The sequence below is a fragment of the Diadema antillarum genome, unplaced genomic scaffold (genome assembly GCF_040938485.1).
Source record: "Diadema antillarum isolate AM-2024a unplaced genomic scaffold, OU_Dant_1.0 seq00000751_RagTag, whole genome shotgun sequence".
Lineage (NCBI taxonomy): Eukaryota > Metazoa > Echinodermata > Echinoidea > Diadematoida > Diadematidae > Diadema > Diadema antillarum.
Window position 1 is genome coordinate 51,192 of NW_027271645.1, and position 25,286 is coordinate 76,477.

General features: G+C 38.7%; 1 protein-coding gene across 1 annotated transcript in view; it reads left to right on the forward strand.

The window, feature by feature from the left end:
* The window catches only part of LOC139738515 (syntaxin-binding protein 5-like), a 73,866-nt gene extending 48,665 nt beyond the window's left edge, over positions 1-25,201 (forward strand). The window contains exons 16-25 of the mRNA XM_071649139.1: positions 14,221-14,337; positions 15,171-15,293; positions 15,688-15,816; positions 17,506-17,600; positions 18,051-18,141; positions 18,950-19,058; positions 20,332-20,427; positions 21,661-21,785; positions 22,384-22,505; positions 24,014-25,201. Coding sequence (XP_071505240.1) covers positions 14,221-14,337; positions 15,171-15,293; positions 15,688-15,816; positions 17,506-17,600; positions 18,051-18,141; positions 18,950-19,058; positions 20,332-20,427; positions 21,661-21,785; positions 22,384-22,505; positions 24,014-24,151 — 1,145 coding nt within the window. The 3' untranslated portion in view covers positions 24,152-25,201. The remainder of the gene's footprint in view (positions 1-14,220; positions 14,338-15,170; positions 15,294-15,687; positions 15,817-17,505; positions 17,601-18,050; positions 18,142-18,949; positions 19,059-20,331; positions 20,428-21,660; positions 21,786-22,383; positions 22,506-24,013) is intronic.
* The last annotated feature ends 85 nt before the right edge of the window (positions 25,202-25,286 follow it).

Sequence of the window (25,286 nt, forward strand, 5' to 3'; positions counted from 1 at the left end):
TGGATCATGGAGCAACATGTCAAACTACTCTCCCATGTGCTAGTCTTCTTCAAGTCCTTTTTACTTTGCCAAGTGGATCATAGAGCAACATCTCTTTCCATATTAACCCTTCATCTGCTGCTCACTTGAATAACCTCGCATACTAACCTTTTAGCTTCACTTACACATCAATCCGTTCATTTCTGGGCTGGAATTATTGCCACCCATAACTTCCATGAAGCATGTCTGCTTCTTAGTGAAAATAAAATAATATAATTCCTTTCATCTGCATGTACCAACATTGTATATACAAGTATTGATATATTTATTCATATATATATGCATTTCTTATGTCTCATCTCTATATCCATATGTAAACTTGTTTGTAGCATATCATATATCTTTACTATCCATTTTGTACTAATTCATCTTTGTTTTCAAGTGAGTACTATTCGAGTTGTCAGATTTCAACGGACTAAAACCGGACTGTAGATGGAGTATGTAGATAACTGTAGATAAATAAACAGACAACAAAATGACATAGATTAATAATTGATGGCAAATGCATTGTATGATTGAAGCACAATGATAATTATTTTTAAAAAGTCCTATAGTGAATTTGTTAAGCTTATTATTTATCTTCCTCTGGAAATTTTGATTTATTCTATTAGGAAGAGCTAAATCTATACCACTAAATTGAAGTGGTTTTCTGGTGATGGTGAACTTTATAGTAGATGTGGCGTGACCTCTCTCACAGCCTTTTCACACTATGTCTGAATTTGCCTTTGTTTTCAATTGATAAACTTGACATTGATTGTCAAGCAACATGTTAGTGATAAAATAGCACAAAAGAAAGAAAAGTCTTGGTATTCAGTGGTGGTTGAATACCTTAGTCCTACACCCTTGATTTCATGTTGTGTCATCAGCTTTAGCTACATCGTAGAAAAAAATTGAAAGAGCAACTTTACCTCTTTTTTTTGACAGAATACAATAAGAATATTGTCATGTGTTTCTTTTTTTCCATTTTCTTGTTAGTTTCATGTCTTAGAATTCAAAAAAAAAAAAAGCTTTTCAAACCAGTAGAAGAATTAACAATTAATTTTTGAGGGGGACTTGTTGATCATCTTTGGGAGATTTAGCAAAAAAGTCAGTACAGTTGAGAATACCGTGCTTCCAAACTTTTAAAACCATATTCCGTATTCAAAGCATTTCCATCTTTAGCATCTAGCTAGCTGCTTGAAGTTGTATTTCCATGACTGATCAGTGCTCCATATGTATACCTATCCATCATCTTTGTCCTAACTTCTTTGATTAAAAAAAAAATGTAATCCTATCGGCTGCCAGTGACTTGTACCAGCGCTTGTGTCATATTCAGTTCATTAGAGACCAAAATCGACAATCATCACCATCACATGCCGTCCTTTCATCTGGACCTATATATAGCTTGAAAGAAGTAGCCGGTCCTTCATGACACCTGTCAAGAAAAAAATCACAATTGAATCTTTTCACAGAGTTCTTCCTTTGGAGGGTTTTTCTTGTGCGTAGGATAATCTCCCTCATGAGACTTCGCCGGCGCCGGAGCCGAAGCCGAAAGGGTAAAACCAAAGTGGGGAGAAAAACAGAAAAGGAAAAGCTGCTGCCGTGCATATTGACTAACCTTTTTCACTTGAAAGCCTGGGGAAGGAGCCTAAGCATGAAAGCCCTCCCGTGCATTGTGGGAGGAACACTGACCTGAATCCTCCTCTTACCTGACCTCTGACCTCCGTCCCCGTTGACCTGCGATTCCTTGTTACGTGATGTATGTATGTATGCTTGCACTGCACTGCTTTTTGGATGAACTCTCTTTTTTTTTCCATTTTATTATTAAAGTCTGTCATAACTCTGTTTTCACATCTGATTTTGAAAGAGATTCTTTGATTTTTCTGTTTTCATTTAGTCTTTCATGTCTTGATTTCTTATCCAGTTTGTTTCATGCAGATGTTGATATGTTTTGTACGTGTAATACAAATGTTTGGATCGTCATTTCCTTGATTATGTTTAGAACAATCATATTCAGTTGTAACAAGTATTTTGGTATTATCTCTCATAGTATCCACATTTCCTGGGTCTCGTGCAAATGTTGAAGAAGGGAAAAAAAAGAGATCAGTGTCATCACAGGTGCAAAGAGTGTGTGAAAGAAAAAAACAAACCTTGTTTTCTCAGAATATAGATTATCCTTTTACAAATTGAACTCTTCAAGAACATTGATTGTAATGTCATCAAAGAACATTGCGGTTTGCAGCCTTGTTTAGCACACATCTGTGCTGCTGTTTTGATATGGAGAACACATTTATTTGCAAGATCGCTAGCAGCCAAACAATGACACGACACAGTCGGTCTCTGTATGGTACACGCGGCAATTCACTCATAATCTATCGTGGGAGTGAAGTTAAACTTACGCAAATTATGATGCAGTTGCAGTCGATTATCGCCCACATATTTGACCCAAGTTGACCCTGTGTATGAGAGATAATGCTAATAAGATCTCTTGGTAGTACTTTTCAACATCATTCATCTCTTACTTTTGATATTCCCTATTAACCTGTTTTTGAATGATAATCAGTAATTTTGAGGAAAAAAAGATAAACACTTTACCTGATATTTTGTATTGAGATTTATGGTTATGTATTTTTCTAAAAGTGGTGAATGTGCATATTTTGCCACTTTGAGTGAAGAGGATAATAACGATATGATCTTGGAGGTGGAAACTTGTGTTTTCCGGTGAATGCATCCGTCGAGGTAAAGGCAATGCAATCTTTCACCTTGCGGGTATTTTTAAATTTCCGCCTTTGCGAATCAAAAGGCAGCGAGATCAGGATGACTGACAGGAGGCATTTCTGAAGATCAGTACGAAAATCTGATTGGGAATTTTGATCTACCTTGTATCTCCCCTCAAATCATATCTTGTTATATCTCATCACTCAAGTGTCCACATTTTGTATGACGGATTGACATTTGACATTGTTGCTTGATCACCTAATGACGCGATGATGATTGTCCATTCCGAAACTTTTTTTTTCTCCTTTGCAGTTTCAGTTTTCTGTAATCACTTTTGATCAGTGCTTTCATCTCACATACATTACATGTTTTTTTTTTTACTTTTGCTGTACTACACATTCAGAATTATTCATAACCAAACTTATATCCAGTGTATAATAATCATTATCTATCTTGTTTTTTGTGGGTTTTTTTTTTTTTTTTGTGGGGGGAGGGGTATCAATTTGGGTACCTTCTGCAGAAATTCATCTGGTTATTGTCACTGTGCTTACAGAATAGGGGGAAAATAGCAGCATTCATCATATTGTATCCTATCAATTATCTGACACATGATATCCTATGCTACCATTGCAAGCATAATGCTTGCAATTATGCCCAATCATTCATAATTATGTCAATGACACACCCAGATTTGAATTACGTACATCACTGATAAATGTTCTAACATACACTGATTATAAAAGGTCAAAGTTCTCAATATTAAGGATGTGCAATAATTAACCCACTGTATCCTGCCATATTATGCATAGCCACTAATTTAAATCTCTGCCAAAATCACTTTAAAGTTCTTTGCAGCCTTAATCATCTGAGCTTGCAAGGAGGAAAAATGAATACTAACATGGCTTTTTAAATGTTAATGAGATGTGCAGATTTTGGAAATGAGCAAATTACGTTCCATTGTGAAAGTGCTTCATTTGTAAGCAGAGCATCGTATGTTTTTATTTTTTTTTAAAGAGGTCTACAAAAAACTGACAAAATAGACAGCAGATTTGCATCCATATACATCATTTGCCACATTGAAAGAAAAATGTCTCCATAACCCTTCATTTAGTGCAGTGTGATTGGCAGAAGGTTATTGCAAGAAACCATTTGAAACTAACTCCTTCTGCCAGACACAAAACATATTTTTCACCTTGACCACTATGAGCAAGAAAAATATGTTTGTGTGCGTGTGTGTGTGTGGTTGCTGTTGTTATGGGTGTTAATAACAAGGTATTAACTCATCAGTACAATTAATCTGTCTTCATACATTCTGTTGCTTGCCAGTGTTTTTACTCAACAAATGTTCACCAACACTCTGTTGCTTGCAACTAATACATAAATGGATAAAATGTTGTGATACACTAAAAAGAAAACAAGAAGCGGATGTTGCACTATCATGGGATGCTTGGGTACGGGTATGGAAGTGCAACTTATGGTATGGACAACATGCTGGAATATGATGCATTTCTAACAGTAGGGAGCATTCATGCACGGTGTTTTTAATCAATTTTCTGCTTCGAATCGAATTATACGCTGTACTGTAAAAGTGGATATTTTCATGCGAGTAATATTTCTTGCTTGGCTGGGTAAGATGAATTTTGCGTGTTTGTAATTCCGTAGAATCAAGACATTTCATAGTGGTACTATTACAAGCAGAAATATTTGTATGCTTTTATTTTTGCAGGAGCATTTGGTTGCACGAACTGCACAAAAATTTCCACTTTTACAATAGTTATGAGATCATAATGTTTGGGTGCACGGTGGTTCAAGTATGCTGGCAACTAGTTGCTGAGATAAAGATCAAAGTTGAATGAATATTAAAGATGTTTCCGAATGTAACTCTTGCTAGAGTTTGAAACTGTAAAATAGATTGTAGATATTCGTCCTTTCCTACTTTCAATAATCTAGTAGAGAAGGAATCTAACAAAGACACATGCTGAAGGTTTGCGAAAGAATTCTGCTTTAAGAAGCTTTGGTGGCAGAAAAAAAAAACACACATAATGTGCTTAGATCAGTCATGGTAAGGTTTTAGTTCGTAGTCATTGTTTATTCCTTATCAATTTAATGATTTATCATATCATCACATCCTAAATAGAAAAAAATAATTAACTATGAAGGTCTTACATTCCAACGTGTTATGGCAATTCAGTCATTTCTGCATACCGTGTCGTCCCTTTTGCATCCATCTTATGTCATGTTTCTATTTTGCTTTAGGCGTAGTTTTCGCAAAGTAACAGTCCCTGAACAAGTATTTCAGGATCAACTCTGTATACCCACTTGGCAATGTAGTTTCTACCTTTCTCTAATACTCAAAGATGATGCATGTAGCTCTCCAACGTGTCCATGGAGAAAAGATGTGTCAAGCACTTTGGCACAAGTTATTCAGCATGCCCTTTATTTGAAGACAGAAGTAGAATTGATATTGCAACTTGCATTCATTTTTAAATATTTATACAAAATATGTCTTCCAGCATGTGGCTTTTTGTTTAAATGTATGGGGTAATTGAATGCAAAGCTGATTAAGTAGAGTGAATGTTATGCATGCCTGGTTTAAATAAGGCAATTGTATCATTTTCTTTTCAAAACCAGCATCGTGCTTTTGAATTGAATGCTTAAGTATGAAGGCATAGCCATTTGTTGCCATAGAAACTGGTTGTAAACAACCTCACCTGGCCCTAATATTTGTAAACATGCTCACTATTGTTGCTAACAATGCTTGCACCTGGTTCCAACCCAAGCTATAACAAAAGACTGTCATCATCACTTGTTATTGTATGTCTATGGCATGGAGGAAATCTACATCATAGTATTTAGAATATGGCTAACTACTAGTTTACAGCTGCAGAAAAATATCCAACAAACAAAATTATTAGCCATGAAATACTTGCACTTTCCTGTTGTTTTGTTTTTGTTAGTATTTCTTCCATCCAGCTGAGCTTGTAAAGTGAAGTCCTTCAGATAAATTGCATGCAACAAATGAATGGACAGGTGTCTTATTTGCATAATGAAGTGGAATTGCCTTGGGAACAGGTGTGAAGGATTTGACATACACTGTGGCATGCATTTGGAATAACAACAAATCAAAGCAGTATCTGCATGAGAGTTAATAGCAAGCTTGAGACTTGGATGTGAATGCTAAAACAAGTAGACATTAGGCGTTTTCACATCAGCCCAATGTTTCGAAATAGCGTGCTATTTTCTGACTTGGGAAATGAACCCGATCACGAAATAGCGCGCTATTTGATAATGTGAACACAAATTAGCATGCTAATTGTATCGCTCTGATAGAGAAAATTTCTCGAGTCCAACTCGGGAAATTTCTGAAATAGCGAGATAGTAGCGCGCTATTTGATAATGTGAAACGACTCGAGATATTAGCGCGATGCATCCCATCATGCCTAGCATGTGTGACCCGATCGATCGAGGCAAACTGCACACAAATCATGAGGAATTTTTGAGAGGGCACACACATTACTGATGCTGTTTGCACATACTCAGCTGTCGATTTAGCTCGAAAAATATTCCGTCTAATTCTCTTCGGGCTGATGTGAATAAGAAATTAAATAGCGCGCTAATTCGCAATTGCGAAAAATATCTCGAGCTTGGATTTTTATCGGGCTGATGTGAAAATGCCTAATGCCTCCTCCTGGATTTTACGATCATGGAAAACAGCTGTTTTGTGCATGTACATGTGCAGAACACTATTTTTATGCCTAATTGCATCATCTTAGCATTCTCAAATTAGCAAATTGGCAAATGGCAAAGCTCATATTTAACCTTGAAGAATGATGAATTTAATACCTCAAGAGTCTGGGAAATACCCCTAGTTTGAGGGGGGAAGTGTCGCAAGAAGTTTTGTGTTAAGTTTGCGGTCACACTTGCAAAACTTCGAGATCTTGAAGACCGCAATCTTTTAACCTCATGATCTTTTGTCAATGTTATTGCGGCTGTTGATGCCTGCTGCGTGCTAGTGATTCAGCTCTTGCATGCTGAGTTCTTGCCTTCTGGTTTCTCCATTGCTTGTGCATTTTCTCCAGAATGCCCAGATCACATCTCAGACATGTTCCAGCTTCACTTTTTTTTTTTTTTAAGTATGGCTTGTTCCTTTATTGGTGAAGAACAGTTTCCAGTAACTTTACAGTGAGATCAGGGATAATTTGGTAGAGCATTCTGTGCATATCATGCCATTTACTCTGAAATAGTTCTTATTCATAATGGACTCGAAATATCTAGTCGTAGACACATGGTGTAACATGTATGGCATATGAAATTGCAGATACCCTTGCATTCTAAAGCCATTCACCGTATATTGTCAAGCTAACCATAGCCCTGATTGTATAGAAAGTGGTCAAAAAGCTTGCTTGCATTAAAGGGAAATGTAAGATTGAAAATGAACTCCTTTTCGATTGAGTCGCCTGAAGTTGGTAAATCTGGGAGTAAAGATGCGCGCATCACTTGTGCACTCAAACATTTGCCCTGCACACTTTTCATCTCTCAAACTCTTTATTAAAACACAGATTTTCCCCACATTTGTGTCAAAATAAACCGGAGGATGGCACAACCTAGATAAACAACTGCCATAGAATTATTGTTGGTGCCATCCTTGTTGATTGCATTTTGATATTCCTGATCCATGTCTTGAAAGTCCTATGCATGCCCTGCATACTTTTCCAAGCTTTTTGTGCCCCACATTTGCCAAGGTTCTAGGTGGTTTAAAAGAAGGGGAAAATTCAGCCCTTGAAATCCTACAATATTACAAATCGCATGGTGTTATTGTGACATTTGTGGTCTCAATATCAACTAACATAGTGACAGAGAATTCTTAGTGTGCTTGAAGATAAAGAATTGTGACTAGTTACAGACTTGTTTTACCACCAGAAATGAATAGAACTACTGACTATCCAGTTTGCTGACGTAAATGAATCTGTATGCATGCCTGCAGTACAAAAGTTTGTTTGTTTGTTGTTTTTTTTCTTGACAAGTTGGTTTGCCCAAGGCTTCCCATAGCACAGGAAGAACTTGAGCAACAACTGTGCGGAATAGTTTATTACTAGGTCTTCAGGCCCAAAATGCCCACTGTTATATATGAGTATTTGTGAAGCAGACTATGTCCGAAAAATTCCGGTCAGCAGTTGGATGTCAGGTGATCAGGTCATGTGATTGGCCGCCACATGATAGATGGAGACCGATCCACTGCATTTTGTGAAAATTTAGGCAATTGGCAGGTAGCTTTTTCAGCATTTCATCATTGATAGTCATTTAGAGAGCGCTATAGCTGTTTGGGTCTTTGATAGACCCTTCCTGCCCTGAGAAATCAGATTATATTTCACAAACTGTTGACTGTCAGTCCGTCTCAAATTGAATAGGTCTCTCAAAGTTTGCAAAGCAACAGTTTGTTCATTGAGGGAGAGATTTTTATCATTGTTGCTTGCCTACAGAAGATTAGCAGCAATATATATTTTTAGTATTTTTTTTTTCCCATGAGACAAAAAAAGCTACAGAGATCATTGAAAATTGTGCTTTTGATACAGCAAAGAGAGAAAATGTCTTCACCTGTTGGCATGACAACCATATCAAGAGAAGCTTACCACTATTAGATTTGGTGTGGTAGGAAGTTTGGATGCTGCAGGAGAAACTTTGCAGCTGACCAAAATGAATGTGCAACATCTACCTATAGACCAGCAACCATGGGCCAGTGGATTGTGGAGTATGCCCTGACAGACAGCATTGCCAATTTGCAACTTGGGCTACTGACTTATTTTCATGAGCACATTTAGACTTGAGTAACAGTTTGTGTGACGAGGGTTACTGTTCAAACAGGTGGCAATCGGCATGATTAAACCGATTGGTGACTTCAGTATAAGAGCTTGCTTCTAAAGACTTGTTGTCTGCTGCTTGTTTGGGCACCTACAACTGTAAATGGATAGCTTTAGATATGCATGGTGGAACTTTTTTTGATGCTCTCTTAATGTGAATGTGTTAATTTTCTTTCTCAGTTTTCAGCTAAATCAATCTGCTTTTGTTACTTCTTCTTTCTTTTGGCTTGCTTGGGATAGAAATTTTGCTGCAAAAATTATATGATTTACCAATGCCTAGAATCCAGCTTTGCACAATACTGAGAATCTTGCTGCATTCGTTTCAAATTTTGATCATGTGTGGATTGTGTTTGCTTTTTTTTTAATGCATTGAGTTCCTCATTTGGAGTGTTTTGGAATGTTTGGTCCATAATGCCATAACTATCAACTCACAGTGCTGCAGTGTGTGATTTGGAATGTCTTACAAAACAGAGATTAACTAGAAAAGCACTCGGGAGAGTGCAGACCTCCGCCGAGCAGCTCATTTCCACCCGCACACAAGCTGAAAATCGCCCTTATTTCCCATATATGATGATACAAAAGAGTTCTCTTATCTCGTCATCAGCTTTTGCCTGCTCTGCACCTTGAGCATGCGCACAGTGTGCTTATGCAAACCTCAAATACTTACAGCTTGAACTCCCTCATTTGTTGGCCCAAAATTGCCCCCCCCCCCCAAAAAAAAAAAAAAAAAAATCCTTCTAAAATTCATAAAAATTCCCAGATCTAAATCCATTCAAATTTCTTTCTTTTTTTATAGTTATTTTGCATACAGACAAACAAATCAGTGCCGACAAAAACATAATCTCCTTGGTGGAGGTAATAATCTGTTGCACGCTAATCTATTGAGCATTAGGTCAACTAATAGAATGCAAATCACTGCACGCATTGTATAACCGATTAAGCTTTGCATTTAATAGCAGTCATGCATATTCTCTGATTCTTAGTTTACAGATGAAAAGACTGGTTTATATGTTAAAATTCTGTCCAAATTTGTGTCAGTACCCCTGGTAACTTACTAGATTGGATGAGACCCAAGTCAACTTCAGTTTGGAGTGTTTAATGTCCAAGAAAATGATGGCATACTGAAATTGATTCAGAATATGATTGGCATAAATATTTTACATTTACCGCTCCCTTTACAAAGAGGAAAGATAATTTGTACATTACAGCATGTAAATGTGAATACATCATTATATACATGTATGTATTGCAGTATATATCCCTTCACAAGAGAAAAAAAATATCAGTTGAGGCGGCAGAATATGTATTAGCAGCCGAATCGTATTCCTGAGATGATTTAAATTCATTGTATCCTGCTAGTTAGTGCTTTCGTGTACACTCTGTCAGTATAGACATATTGTTCAAATATTTTATTGAGCTATGCAATGTATTCTTCTCTCTCTTTTTGCCTCCCTTGTTCTGCAACCCTTATATCCCACTCTTGATTTGTGCCATTCCACAATCATGTCATGCGGAATCTTATGATTTTGATCACGTTGCGTTTGTCAACATGATATGATTTTGCACATCAATGTCGTAATGTGGGTTTTTTTTTCTTTGTGTTTGTTTTCTGTTCATTTTACCATCTCTGCTGGAAATTGGGTGCTATTTTGTTTCGTTCTCTTTTGTTTCACTTGCCAACCCACCGCCTGCTTTTCCATGGGCAGCCCCCCAATCCGATGCTGTAGGCAGTCCCGACCCCACCCATGAAAACCCATGTCCAAGCAAGCCCCCTGACCCCACCCCATCTGCCAGTGATCCCCCACCCTCACAGTCTGCCACACCTGCTTCTCCCACTCTTCCAGCTGACCAGCCGGACCAAAGAGTGGACCCCGCCGCTTCCGAGTCTGCCCCGCTCCCGGTGACGGACTCTGATTCCCCGCCCTCTGCAACCCGTTCCTCTTCTTCCAATTCTCTCGCTTCCAACCCCACCCCGACCCACGTCCCCTCCCCGTCCGGTAGTAGCGAACAACACCCCGCCCCGGCCCCGGCCCCGGCCTCAGGCCCGGCCCCACAACCCGAAGCATGTCACAAAAAGTCATCGTCCGTCCCTCGGTTTCGTCTTCTGGTTGAATCTGTGGTCGCAAGTATCTTGCGTGAGTGGTTTTCTGTCTTCTCATCCCATGTTTTTTTTTCTTGGTGTAGTTCGCATGAATTTTCAAGTAGTGATAAGAATCAATGTGTCATTACTTTCTGTCCAATTGTTATCAACATAGATATGCATGATGCAGTACTTTTTCTCGCCATCTTTCAATGTAGTGATGTTTAGATTATAAGATTGTATATTTATATTTAATGTTTGCATGAGTAGTTTTGTTTTTGTCTTCTATCTTTATAAAAAAAAATGTTCAAGTTTGCAGTGGCAATAGGGCAGTGATGGCTTAGGACAATAGATTAATTTCAAGATGAGTGAAGTTTGTTTGTTTGTTTGTTTTTTTTTTTTAAGGAACAATGGAAATTCTTTCCGGGTACAATGTACCATATTGTTCAAACTTTATCATAGTTCCATAAGTTTGATAAATATATCGCAATGTGTAGCTTTGGATATCAGCTTATAAAAAGCAGAATCATGGTTGGAAATGGCAAATTTCATTACAACTATGTATCTTGAGGTACATATATCACAGGAAACTGGATACCAAACTTGAATACCGTAAAAGTGGAAATTTTCGCAGTGTTGAAAATTTTGCGCATTTCGCGCAAATGGAAACTAGCGCAAAAATAAAAGCACACGAATATTTTTGCTTACCATATGTTCCTGTACTTGATATCTTTATTCCGCGGAATAAAAAACATGCGAAACTCTTCTTACTAGGCCAAACATAAAAAATTAGTCTCGCGAAAATATCCACTTTTACAGTAGGTCAGTTGAAGTTTGGGTCATCTCATTCAGAAGTTGGCTTCTCAGATGTGTTATGAATAGTACGGTAGATAATCTAGTGAGATCTCTTCAGAGGGTCCATAGAAAGAAAGAGAGCACTTATTGGCAATATACATAATATATACAATGTATATTTAGTTTTAAAAAAGAAAAACAAATCAGATGTGTGAATTGTTCTCTCAGCTGTATTGACATGTGCTACCAAAATTCACAAGTGCAGTAGGGTTCCTGATTGGTTCTGACCTATATCTTTGCATATGTGCAGTGTTTTTGCATTTCTCGTAATTGCTTGAGGTGTTCCTTCAAATGGCCAGAATAGCTTGAGAACTACAGAAGCGCATTACTTTAATGGCGTGCTGTGTACGAATAGATCACCGCATCTTATTTAGCCTGTTCCAAAAATAAAAAAGAACCACCCAAGGCAAAACAAAACAAAATGTGTGCAAGGCACAGGACTTGGAATATTATGAGCAGCATTAGTTGGCCCAAATTTTAGTTAAGAGAGGACAAATATAGTACAGACTTCTTGGTCATCATTGCATCGGCAGTATTTTCATTTAAATCTACACTGTATGTCTTGCTCCAGAGATTTTAAAAACACACCCTACTTATCTTTATCAAATTTGTTCATAACCATATTGACTTGTCACTATTAAAGTGTAATGGTTTCTTGTAAGGGAGTGGACAGTGTGTAATTAAGACTTCCTATGCACCAAAATATACTACACCGTATATCCTTTTTGATGTCATAGTTTTTCTTGTGTAGGAAAATATGGATTTCACAGTTTTTGTAATCAGTGTAGGTATCTCGTATATCTTCATTTTATTATTACTTTGCAAGTTCTGCTTTGAACTTGAACACAGTAGACTTATACGTAACTTTTTATGGCATTGCTCTGCAATAGAGATGTCTGTTTGAGTGGCATACTTTGAATTCTGTTTTCTGATGCCATCAAAATCTTTGGAGGTTGCAACCATTAAGGCTGTTTTAAATGTCACTGTACCGCTCAGACGTGAATTCACAAACCCTTTCATGAAACAGCTGGAATGCTAGACTTTTGAGTTGGGAGTCCTGTGCATGAAATACTCTATGATTCAGACACCATATCCAATACTGTGGTGTCTGAAAGGCAAGCAACAGATTGTATGAAGACACATACACTTGTACACCCCAATTTACACACATACACACATAAAAATATGCATACATACATATAGTACAAACTCTATGCATCAATGTGTTTTGCTAGAATTGTACACCAGAGGTTTCATCCAATGGTCATAGGGATTTTATTTGATCTTTGAAAACCCAGAACAATGGACTAAAAACTGACCTGGTAACGCACAAACATGTTTTAGTATTGAAAGCTTGCAGTTTTTATCTCTGCTACCTTTTGTAATCAGATACATGTACACTGTATGTAGCATAGGTGCAATGAAGTTTTAAAAAGTTTGTGATGCTACAATAAGGTATCATGCATTTAGGTAGTGATATGTGACCCGCTACAACAAAAAGGTCCTAAAGTCGCGCACGGTCGAAGCCGTGAAAATCGAGTTTGAAGTCAGAGCATTAAAATTGGTCAAAACTTACGATTTTCTGATTTTGATATATTATTGGAGTCTAACATGTCTTCTATCATCTGTCGAAATTTTGAAGCAAAATGATCAAAGGAAAGATTAAAAAATAGCGTTTTTCTGAGCCATGTTTTTTGGAGTTTCAACGAAGCAGAAACTGGTTCGAAAATTTGGATTGAGCGCCACAGATAGGTTCCGCCCCTAACAACGACCAGAGTGATCTCATTGGTCAGTTTGCTGCTTGCTGCTAACCGAAGCGTGAAGCTCGCACACTGCCCAGTCGTCTGGTGCGTGCGCTATGCTCAGCCGCTTCTCACATCCTGGTCACTGATTGGTTGGTGAGGAGACCGCCGACGCTGATGTGCTTGAATGAACTCTTCGGGGGTTGCTAGGGCTTACCTTCTATTGTCCAGAGGTGAAAACTGACTTGCGTGTCCCTTGATCGCGATTGCGTCGAAAGGAAGACTTTTAGGGCGCTTTTCTCAGAACAGTGATTTTCCAGACGTCTTGACATGCTCTCTTTTAAACATCGATATCTCCGCAGCCGATTATTTTTATAAAATGTGTTGTATACCAATTTAAAGCAGAAAGATTAGGGGATTATATCATGCAATTTTCAAGTAATTGACCTCGCCCGACTTTAGGATCATTTTGTTGTAGCGGGTCACATATATTGTTCAAATCACTATGAATCCAACACTGCTATTTTGATTAAGAGTGTACTCATACATGTGTATGTTACAGAATTTCACATACAAAACTTACAAAATGAACATTTGGGAAATGTATCTCCCACCTGACATTGTTTTTTTCTCCCCCAAGCTGCCCACAGGTATCTAATATGATGTATTGTATGTTCAATTTGTCTTGATGGCAACATTGTGGAACGGTAATGTTGGTTATATATTTTCATCTTCATCCATAATCTCTACCAGGTGGTCTTTGTCAATATTTCATGTTCTGAATCACAAATATGGTACACCCAAGGATTGGTCCATTTCTCCATCTTTCTTTCCTTTTTTTTTTTCTGTCAGGTATTTCTGTCCCTTCACATCATGTATTTATTCACACGTACATACACACATCATTTTTTGTGTGCTTAGCCTCCTGTACCCGGTGTTTTGTATACAGATCGCAGTGAGGGATCTTTCACTCGCTCGCGTAGCTCCAGCATGTCCAGCCTGGAGAAGGAGACTAGGGAAGGGGTGCAGATTCTCACGTTTGCTGAATCGTATACAAGAAAGGAAGGTGGGCAGTCTAGTTTTCTTTCCTTTAGTTTCTATGATTGTCTCATTTTTGGTCTCCCCCCCCCCCCCATCTCTTTCTCTCTTTCTGTCTTGTCGCCCTTCTAAATCTTGAATATTTGCTTATATCCTTTGTGCATTCTTTCTCTGCTCCCATTTCTGTACATGTCTACACCAAAGTTGAGGAATTCTACTTCCCTGTTATTAGCCTTTAAGGTAATAAGTCGGTGAACTGTCAATGTCCAGTTTATGATCATATTACAGCTGTACATGTATGAGGGAAATATGTTTATGATGTACACCCTCAATACCTGGATTGGATATATTTTGGTGTGCAAAGATCTTCAGGATTTCGTAGGATGCAAGCCGCAAAGCTTTGGCTCCTCTTTCTCGATTGATACATCCTCCATATCTTGATCCCTTTCCTCCTCCTCCAGTTCTGCTTTTCCTTCTTCCTTCTCTTCCTCTTCTTCTTTCTCTTTGTTCTCTTCCTCATCTACCTTTCCTCTCTTCATTTTCTCCTCCTCCTCCTCCTCCTCCTCCTCTTCTTCCTCCCTCCATTTCGTTATTTATCTCATCATCCTTTTTTTCATTTGTCACCTTTCATTGTCCGTTTGACAGCCCTAAGCCACAAACCTATTCTGAACATTGCTGAAAAGGCAGAAGATGGCAGTTGGGTGAAGTTCATGATGTGAAAGCAAGTGTTTCATGAGAAAGCAAAAAGATATTGTCCATTTCTGAATTCCTGTTTGATATTGCTTCATTGTTCGTTTGTGGGGGTTTTTTTCTCCGGAAGGGAATCATTTAACATACCAATTCTCACATTTTTACCCTCAGAATCTGTGACTTGTCCATGTCTATGGGTTGGAACCACCCTGGGTTCCGTGCTGGGCATTGTCGTCAACCTCCCACCTCCTGGGGAGCAAAGACTATCACAACCGGTCATTGTCACGCCTAGTGGTGAGTAGTGGTGGGCTGACTTCACCAAACTGGAATCGTGAGTCAAGCTTTCATGGCATGGCTTCATTTGGCAATTTATTGATCGGTTTGGGCGGGTTTGTGCATTTGAGCAAAATATACAAACTTGGCACGCCGTCAACTAAGTTGGGCGTGGGTAGAGTTAAAAAAATACAATACAACAAGATACATCAGCAATATTCGTGATGTATCTAAGTAAGCAGAGTTGCTATATGTTGTTGGTAAGAGGATACCAGACTGCATTTTTGTTCACTATAACAATTAAAAATTCATAGCTTTGGAATGGATTGTGTGATTTTTCTCAAGCAAGTCTGAAATGCGCTATTTAAAAATCAGCTATTATTCATTTATTATCATAATTTATTTGTCATGGCAGGCACTGTCTTTAGGCTGAAGGGCTGCATTCTGTGCATAGCCTTCCTGGACTGCAACGGGCTGCAGGTACCACCGGCCAGCGAGGTCTGGAGGGACCCCAACAAGGAACCTCGGGACGGCCGGGACAAAAGTAAGTCCCGATCCCGATTCCAATGTACATCATCTCAAACTGTTCTGTCTATGACCCTTGCCATACTCTGATCAACCCATGCATTGTTGTTGTTTTTTGCTCTACCAGCTAGCACAAATATGCAGAACTTAATGCTTGTGAGATTACGTAATCATTTTTTTTTTTTTTTTTGGGGGGGGGGGTCTAACAATGACTGTCATGTTCAACTGAAGTGTCACAGTGTGATACTTCTGTGAGTCAATAAACATGCTCTGTAGTGTATTCCAGTTCAGTGGGTAATGAGGAACTATCTATGATGTACTTATCTACATGTAACATCCAACTAATAATCTTTAACCCATTGAGGACGGTTTGATATTGCTACAACACGCATTTCCCATAGACGCTTGCCTGAGTATACTCGGGACTCGTCCTCAACGAGTTAATAGTGTACATGAATTAGGTGGATTACATCACTTGAAGGAGGTTTTTTTTCCTCTCAAGATTTAGTGGGAAACGTAATCCTGATATTAAAGTGCATTCAGTAGATATTAAAGTAACAACTTTAAAGGGACTGTACAGTACTGGTTGAGGTAAAGATTCATGTTTTGAACATTCCTAAGTGAGATAATGAAAAGCCTCTTATGAAATATGAAAGAGCATTTAATTTTAAGAAGGATTCAACGTTTATTTGATGAAAATTGGTTTTCAAATGGCTGAGATATCCAAAAAAGTGCTAATAATAAAAGGCGACATGCCCCAACTTTATTAGTATCTCTTTTTTTCACCTTGTTTTTGGATATCTCAGCCATTTCAAAACCGATTTTTATCGAATAAACTTTTGATACCCCTTAGAACTGCATGCTCTTTCACATCTCATAGAGTGGTTTCTGAATATCTCACAAAACGTTAAAAGATAATCTTCACCTCGACCAGAACTGTACACACCCTTTAATTGAAATGATAATGCAGTAATGTTAACATGGACTTAGAGATCCAGGGTAGCATCTTTGGTATTACCAATATTCTTCCATATGAAGGCCTTTGCTACTATTATTAACTGAGCATTGTAAGAAGCCCATTTTGGTCAGGAGGGGCGTAGTGGGCTAAACATCTCGTCCAAAGCTGAACACACCAGGTTGGATTTGACATTGAATATCTTGCCGTATAATCCAGATTCCTATCTGCTACACCGCATTAAAAGTAAAATAATAGTAATAATAATAATAATGAAATAAGATACAAAATATGTTAGATGCAACCATGACAACATTTCATGAGCAGTTAATTTCTTTCATCTAATTTCAAATTGCAGGCAATATAGATATTTTAAAATACCAGAAAGTGTGCTAGTGGAAAAATGAGCAAAGAAAATGGGATTCCATCAGGATTCGAACCCAATACAAGACTTCCAGATGCTAGCCCAGAGCTCTACCAACTGAGCTATAGAAAGCCCTATTACAGTGTTATCCCAGAAACCCTTAATTCTCAATGCTCGAATAGTAAGAAGCTACAGCAGTGTGTGGCGTGTGTGACACACCTGCACACACTTCAACCTGACACGTGTAAAACCTGAAGGATAATTCAACTTGGGGATACATGTAAATGTGAGGGATCACCGAACTGATGCAGCTTTTTGTGTGTTTGTGACAAATGACTTCATGTTGTATTTATTATCCACTGTTTTTTATTTTTTAATCATTATTTCAGAGCCCATTCTACAAAGAAGTCGAATGTCTCCCTCATCGTCCACAGAAATAGCAGACAGGCAGTTTGTTGTCATATGTTCAGAGAAAGAAGCCAAGGTAAATCCAGCAGTACTTTAGCTCAAGGTTGTGATTACTGTTGTTTGTTTTTTGTTTCGTTTTCCACCTGAGAAGATGGCTGGATAGCCCATATTCAGCTGCACTTAAGTCTAGCTAAGTTGCAATTGTTCACATTTTGTATATTTGACAATACTTAACATTGATTATACTGAATAACTTTTTTACACTGGTTGTTTCTATCCCTAACTCACATTTTAGAACTATTTTAAAGCACTAATGCTAGGTTTTTGTTTCATCTGCAAATGATAAATTATGCCCGTAAACTTAGCCAACTCACTGTCCTGTAGCATGTTACTGTAGTGTGTGAGGTGAAGATGTGAGTGTGAAGTGAGTTTAATAGAAATATAAATCTGCAAGCATGAGTTTTGTATTTGAGGAGCTAATGAGTATCTCCACTGGATTTTTGGTTTTTCCTCCCGATATTTGTAGGTTATATCACTGCCTTCCCAGACCTGCGTGTACAGAACTAAAGTATCAGAGTCGTCATATGTTGTCCGCAGCGATGTCATCAGTATGCAAAGTGAGTCTTTTGTCCCAAAATCATGGGATTTATCTATCAAATTCTTGTGTGAATACAAATTGCTAACAAAAATTAAGTATGTATGTACTACTCAGTTGAATAAGAAGAGATGTGGAAAGGGCAGAGTAAAATTCAGTGATTAGTTTTGATTTACAGGATGACTGTTTGAAGTACTTTTTCTATTCAAAGTTAATCCACATTAGCTGTTTTGAAAACCTGAAATTCCTTGAACTCTAGAAAATGTGAAGGACGATATATGATAGTGTAGCGTCAGAAATAAACTGGAGGTTAAATAATCTTATGCTGTCAATATGAACATACAAGTTTATCTACTGTTCCCACTCAAATACTGCATACCGCACATGTGTAGCAAGTGTAATTTTTTATAATTCAAGACGTCTTGACAATTTTGAGAGTGGTTACATTTGCCATCATGGAGTGCAGCAGTGGACTGAAAAAAAAGTTTGCCTGCGCATAGTATTTACATTGGGATCAGAGTTAATATTTTCACTTTTTGTTAAATTCACAAATAGCACCCAACTCACAAAATTCAAGAAAGTTAAAAACACTGTGAAATACACTTCATATACAATGTAGAGTGAGTTTTATTTAGAACTATTAAAAGTATTATTAAAAGTATATTGTAATAGTTGTGTAATATCACTAAAGAAAAAAAAATACAAAGAAAAATGTCACTAAAAGCTGCATTTACAAAAACATCATGCGACAAAAACTTGCAATTTGTTGGGCTTTTTTGTTGGACCAGGTAGATAAACTATGTTATATTGAATGTTTTTTGGCTGCACAGATAGCGTCTGCCTGTCATGCTATGTGGCCAATGGACATGTCATGGCGTTCAGTCTCCCTAGCTTCAGGCTTCTCCTAGACAAAGAATACCTTCCACTCACGGATCTCAGGTTTGTTGAATACCCATCGCTCAATAGGTGTGGTCAGACTGGCAAAAGATCGAGAAGTTTATGATCGCGAAGTTTGGGCCATTGGTACGCGCGCAAGAAAGAGTGGCTAGTGATTACGACGTAACAATGCCCATCTGTACGTGACAATGGCCTTGCGCTTCGGAGACACCTCCCGCAAACAGATCGAGAAGTTTCGCGGGAAGTTTCGCTGGAAGTTTGCGGTCACACTGGCAAAACTTCGAGATCTTAAAGATCGCGATCTTAAACTTCTCGATCTTTTGCCAGTCTGAATGCACCTAATGTTTCTTTTTTGCAAAATTCTCTCTAGTAGTTTTGCTTTCCTCCTCTTAAATATGCTGGAATTAACTTACACATGTTTGCTTTTTTTTGTGTGAATGTATATATATATATGTATATATATATGAATTATTTAAAAAACAAATCCACCTGAGTATGTATGCCCATGATTTTGTTTTTTTAATATCATGGCTATATTTTATGCTCTACACACTGAATAGTCAAGTGTTTTTCTATTTTGATGAAGAGCAATTTTTCAATCAGTTGCAAAAAGACCAAATGATCATGATTAACAAACCTTCGTAGAAAGCTGTCATGCCCATTTCTCCATGTGTGTTTGGGGGAGAAAAAAAGTATAAAGATACACTTGGTATATTATACGTTTGTGCAGACATGCAAGTGTATGCATACATGTATGATTATTTAGCTTACCTATTTTGTTATTTCAAATGGTGATCAATTGCAATGCAGTGCTTGAAATTTTGAACTGACATTGATGCATTATGGTGGAGAATGACAAACAACTATTTTATATCAGAGCATTTGCAATCATGAATGATGAGAGTTGAGAATCGTCTGGAAGCATGCACAGTATCAAATGCTCTGCCTGTAGTAGAAGGGGGTCCATTCCAAGGTTTGCATAGTTTAAAAAGGCTCTGAATATTAACCAAAAGAGGACAGTTTCAAAGGTATGAAGTATAAATCAAACTTATTTTATGTGTTTACCACTCAAAAATGTCATGTACTGTTTATCGATGGCATTTTCCTATTCAGTCAGGCACCACAGAAAACAAACTATCAAAATTGAGTCTTGCTCAGGGACGAAAAAAATGTAAAAAATTTTGTCCTGATTCACTGCCCATTCAATACTTCTTTGTTTGCTTTATTGATATATATCATTGCATATTTCAAAAAGCCAATGTGATGTTTCCGTCTGATAAGTAAATGTTTCTTTTCCTATGTCGTTGTGTTACAGGATCGGCCGAACATTCCAATTTAGCTCACATGGTAAAGGGTTGTACCAGTGCTCACCTACTGAAATCCAGAGGTATACGATATGTAGTGAAGCAAGGTAAGACAGCAGCCTTGTCATCTCTTATCTCGTTGAACTGTGAACACTAAGGTATTCTCAAGTGGCTTTTGCTCTGTTTAATGTGGTAGATTAATCTGTAACAGCAGCAGCTGTCATGATATGTAACAGTCTTTCAAGATATATGTGTATTCAGTGTGGCCCAATGGTACATGGAGCATTTGGGAAAGTACTCGGCACAATCTTGAGTGACCAAATGCTGCAAATGCTGAACATTTTGCTGAAGTTTTATTCTCGCAAACTTTGTGAGGTAAAAAAAAAAAAATCACTGGTTAACAACCGGCCAAAATATTGCCCTCTGGTTTATATGCTTGTACTAAGTATGAGAGCAATGTATGAACATGCAGCACGAACAAGCTGCAGCTGCATACAAATGTCTATAGACCGATTCGGGTTCGTTGAGGGCAGCAGACAATTTGTGGCACTGGGCGCAGCCATTAGCTCAAATTGCGGTGTCCCAGCCTACCTCCCCCCCCCCCCCCCCTCCTCTCTTCATGCTAATGAAGGGAGGGGATGGGGGAGTGTGGGGGGGGGGGGGTCGGCTGTGACATCGCAGTAATGCCGCTGCCCATGCCGATAATACACAAAGCACGTCACAGAATCGGTCAATAATCCACTCTGTGCACATGAACACCTAAATGCAGAGACCATGCAAGCAGTATGATTTTTACGTTCCCAACCATGAGTTTATCCACTTCCGAAATTGCCTTACAACAACAGATTCGCAAAATATATGGCATCTATGGTAATTCCTCCTTTCTGTATGTGCGCAACACTCTGACATGTTTGCAACAAACCATGGAATTTCTGCATTTCATGAAAGAATTTGGAACTTATAAGGTCTCCAGTGCAAGTTACAACTGTGTATTTCATCGAGCCATTTACTTTTTCATTCAAACTGGTGAGATGCTGTTTGGAAAAGGTTGTTATAGTGTTCCAAAAATCTCAAATGAATTCAATAAATGTTCAAGTTCTCCTCTAACATTCTCACATCTCAAGTTAGGTGAAGCTGCAATGTATTTTAAAACATTCAGTACTTGTATCAGTTGTTGAGTTCAAAGTTACATGAAGATTGAGTTTGTTAATGTTTGTTGATTATGTGAACCTTGTGATTTGATAATATTTACACTACGCTGTTTTCATCATCTTTGTTGCCAAAAATGAGTGATTGAAAAGCTGACTTTAGTATGTCCCTTATCCTCTTCCCCCAAACAGCGAGAATCTTCATGACATGCTGGGTGATCTCTTCTTGCCAGTGAACACCCCCGAGGCCCCCAGCAAGGGGTTCTTCAAGGGTCTCTTTGGTGGAGGGGGCGGGGCGCTGGATAGAGAGGAACTATGTGAGTCTCACTTCCCCCCTCCTGTCTTTTCGGTTCCATGACATTTGCTCCTGTGATAGTTGCTCCCATGAAATATCTGCATGCTAAGCCAGACATAAATTCTACCCACAAACATAACCCTAACCCTCCCATCAAACCAAACATAAAACTCTATCACAGCCCTAACCCTAAGTCCGTGGAGAGAAAAAGACTGGAGCAATTGTTGCAGGAGCAAATGTAGTGTCACCATCTTTTCAGTCCCTTGCTGTGACTTTTGATGTCGAGTTAATGAGTTGCAATGTGCAGCTTGGTATGATTTGTGTAGACCAACGAATGTGCCCTCCTACAAGAATTGTTGCAGAACCTAAAGATGATTAACAAGGAAAATAGCCTTTTATTGCAAGCCTTTTAATGTGTCCACTAAATAACATTTGGTGTCAAGCATATTTGTGGGATGTGGAAAATTGTATCAGCCCCTTTTGCTTGAAGAATTCTGCTCAAGAGCGATCGAGCCAAATGCAGTGGACTCGGATATTTCTTGAGTATGTGTAACACATTTGTAGCTCATTTTGTCTCACTCCGTTATTCATGAATCGGTTTGCTCTGCGATTATTTTCAGTTGGCGAGACGGCCGGCAAGCCATCCAAGAGTGTCGCCCGTCACATCCCGGGTACGGGTGGTCTAGAGAACGTCAGGGCCCAGGCAGGAGGGGCCATGGGAGAGGTGGCCAAGGCCCGCATTGTGAGTTGCTTTTTCCTCAAACTTTCTCTTGCATTTATCATTAATCAACCAGCAGTTATCTCCTCTATATTCTTCTGTGGTCGTCTGTTCAGTTTCATGAAGTCTGATTTTTGCTTTATCGTCTATTTGTGTTCCTCATTCTTTTCTGTGAATCTACTCATCTTCTGTCGTCATGGCGATGTCATCCTCTTTGAATCTATCTCCTCATTTTCACCCCCTTTCCCACTCATCTTCTCTCCATTGATTTCATCCTCAATTTTCCCCACTCCCATTTCTCTCCATCGAGGTAACCAAATGAAACTTGGCATCCATATGTAATTGTATGAGTGGATGAAGTTGTGCCTATCAACTTGTAGGTGCACATGCTCAGTCAAAGCTGCACTACTTGTAGGTCATGATGAAATTCTAAAAATTTCACTATTTCCCTCATTTCTCTCCAATGCCTGAAAGTATTTTCGTGAAACAACAGTGTGTGCATGTATTACCAAAAAGTTTTGGCGATGGGGTAAAAAGAGCAGAGGTCAAATAGGACTTGGATCATGGGATGTACATATTGTGGAACTACAGTGTACTCAACTACTCATTTTGGGGTTATGCCATCAAACTTTCAAAGATGTTATTTCAGTTTTTTGGCAATCATGTGAAACTGTCGGATGTACTGGTAAATCCATCTAGAGAATAATGTGATATAGCGCAGGCATACCAGTCGCCATAGCAATATTTCTGTCTCTCCTCCTCTTCTCTTCCCTTTCAATTTTGGTCTCTTTTCGTCTTCATCGCAGTCATTTTCTTCTCCATATCCCATTCACCTGGAGTTACTGTTCCGTCTCCCCTCCTGTTCCCTCACAATCATTCCCTCTGGTCCTCTGCCATCTACTCTACCTCTGTCTCATCTCCACCTGTACTTTCGAGAGCAAACAAAAAATATGTCTGTAAAAGTGGAAATTTTCACGGTGTTGAAATTTTCACGCATTTTGCGCAACCAGAAACTAGCACAAAAAATAAAAGCATGTTCTTGCCATTTTCTAGTGGTTCATGTCTTGATTCTGCAGAATTAAACACTTGCGAAACTCGTCTTACCTGGCCAAGCACAAGATATTCCTTATGCGAAAATATCCACTTTTACAGTAAATGAGATATTGAGGTTGCCGCTTTGAGAAAAGTTGCATTGAAGTTTAAGTCTGGGGAAATCCTGTGGATGAACGTGCACTGTCATTACACTAATTTTGTTGGTAGGATGTATAAACAGCAGTGAAGTGTCTCAGATACCAGCATACATTGTTTCTGGTATAGAAAAGTGATTGCATCAAGCCTGGCTATATAGAATGCTGTATTTTGTTTAATTCCATTTCCATTCTTTATTGTGTGTATGTCAGTTTGTTTATGACCTTGGTCGACTCAATTATGAATGGTTCATGTGCAATTAAGGGTTGGATTGAGATTGCCGTCGTGATGCAGCAAGAGTCATCACCACTCTTGACTTTCTCCCCCTCTTCCCTTCCACCTAGGCACTCTACGAGAGAGGACAGAAGCTGAGCGAGGTGGAGGAGAGGACGGCACAGATGATGGCCAACGCAGAAAACTTCCAGCAGGCTGCCAAAGAGATGATGCAGAAATACAAGGACAAGAAGTGGTACCAGTTCTGAGAGCATCTCTGGCAGCGCGGGGGGCCAAGTGCTCCGATTTCTAAGTCTATTCGTTGTTGTTTTTTTGTTAGTTTGATGAGCAGAAAAGAGACAAGAGTCCGTTGTTGTGGCAACGGAGGCAGATCACCTCTTCACCGGTGTGAGGCGAGGGAGGAGGAGGAGGAGGAGAAGGAGGCAAAGAAAGCATCATCTGGAGACGAGGAGGATATCTCAGAAGTGCGGTTTCCTTCACTGAGATTTGTTGCAAGGCAAGATTGGAGGAAGGAGGAAGCGGGCATTTGTGTAGAGGGCGCTGTTCACGCAGCTCAATGCGCAAGGCGAATGGAAACTATACAGTCCTCTTGAGGATTTTAACGTGTCGCGGCAGCTGTAGATGAGGTGTTGTTGAGATTGTCGTTGTTTTCGTCATTTGCTGGAGTTAGCGTGCAATGATGAAACGGCATAGTGGAGGAAAAAACGCCAAGAGAAAGGGAGGTGAATAGCTAAATATCAGATGCTGGTGAAAACGAAGGACAGTGTGTTGCCAATTTGCAATGAGAGGATTATCCATTGGATGTGTTGGATTTAAGCAGCAAAAGGCACAAGAGCCAGTTGGGAGCTCTTCACCAAGGGAATGCGACGTGGAAAATGGAACAGAGAGGTTTCTGCCCGTAGGGCCATCATGCGTTTGGCAGTATGTGAACAATATCATCAAATATCAAGTGCACGTGCATAAAAAGCAAAAGATGGAATGGCAGCAGTGCACACAACTACATCGTGTATCTGATGATTTTGGGGGAGATAAATAATGTGTACATGTTTGAATATGTCAAGTTCAGAGAAAGATTAAAATTTGTCAATGATATTATGTGATGTAGCTGTACGAAGAAATTATGAGCAGAAAAAAAAAAGAAAAATTCTATGTGGGTAAAGATTCTCTTCCAGATTATAATGAGTAGTGTTAATTCAGTGTACTAGAAAGTAGAAATGATGCACAAGAGTGTAATACCTTCCCCCTTCCCCCTTATTTTAGAAAAATGAAGAAAAAATGAATAAAATGAATTGAAAAGAACTGTGATATGTAGCTTGTGAAATAAATTGCGCAAATTTAAGAGAGAGAAAAAAAAATCAGAATTTATATTTATTTGAAATCGCA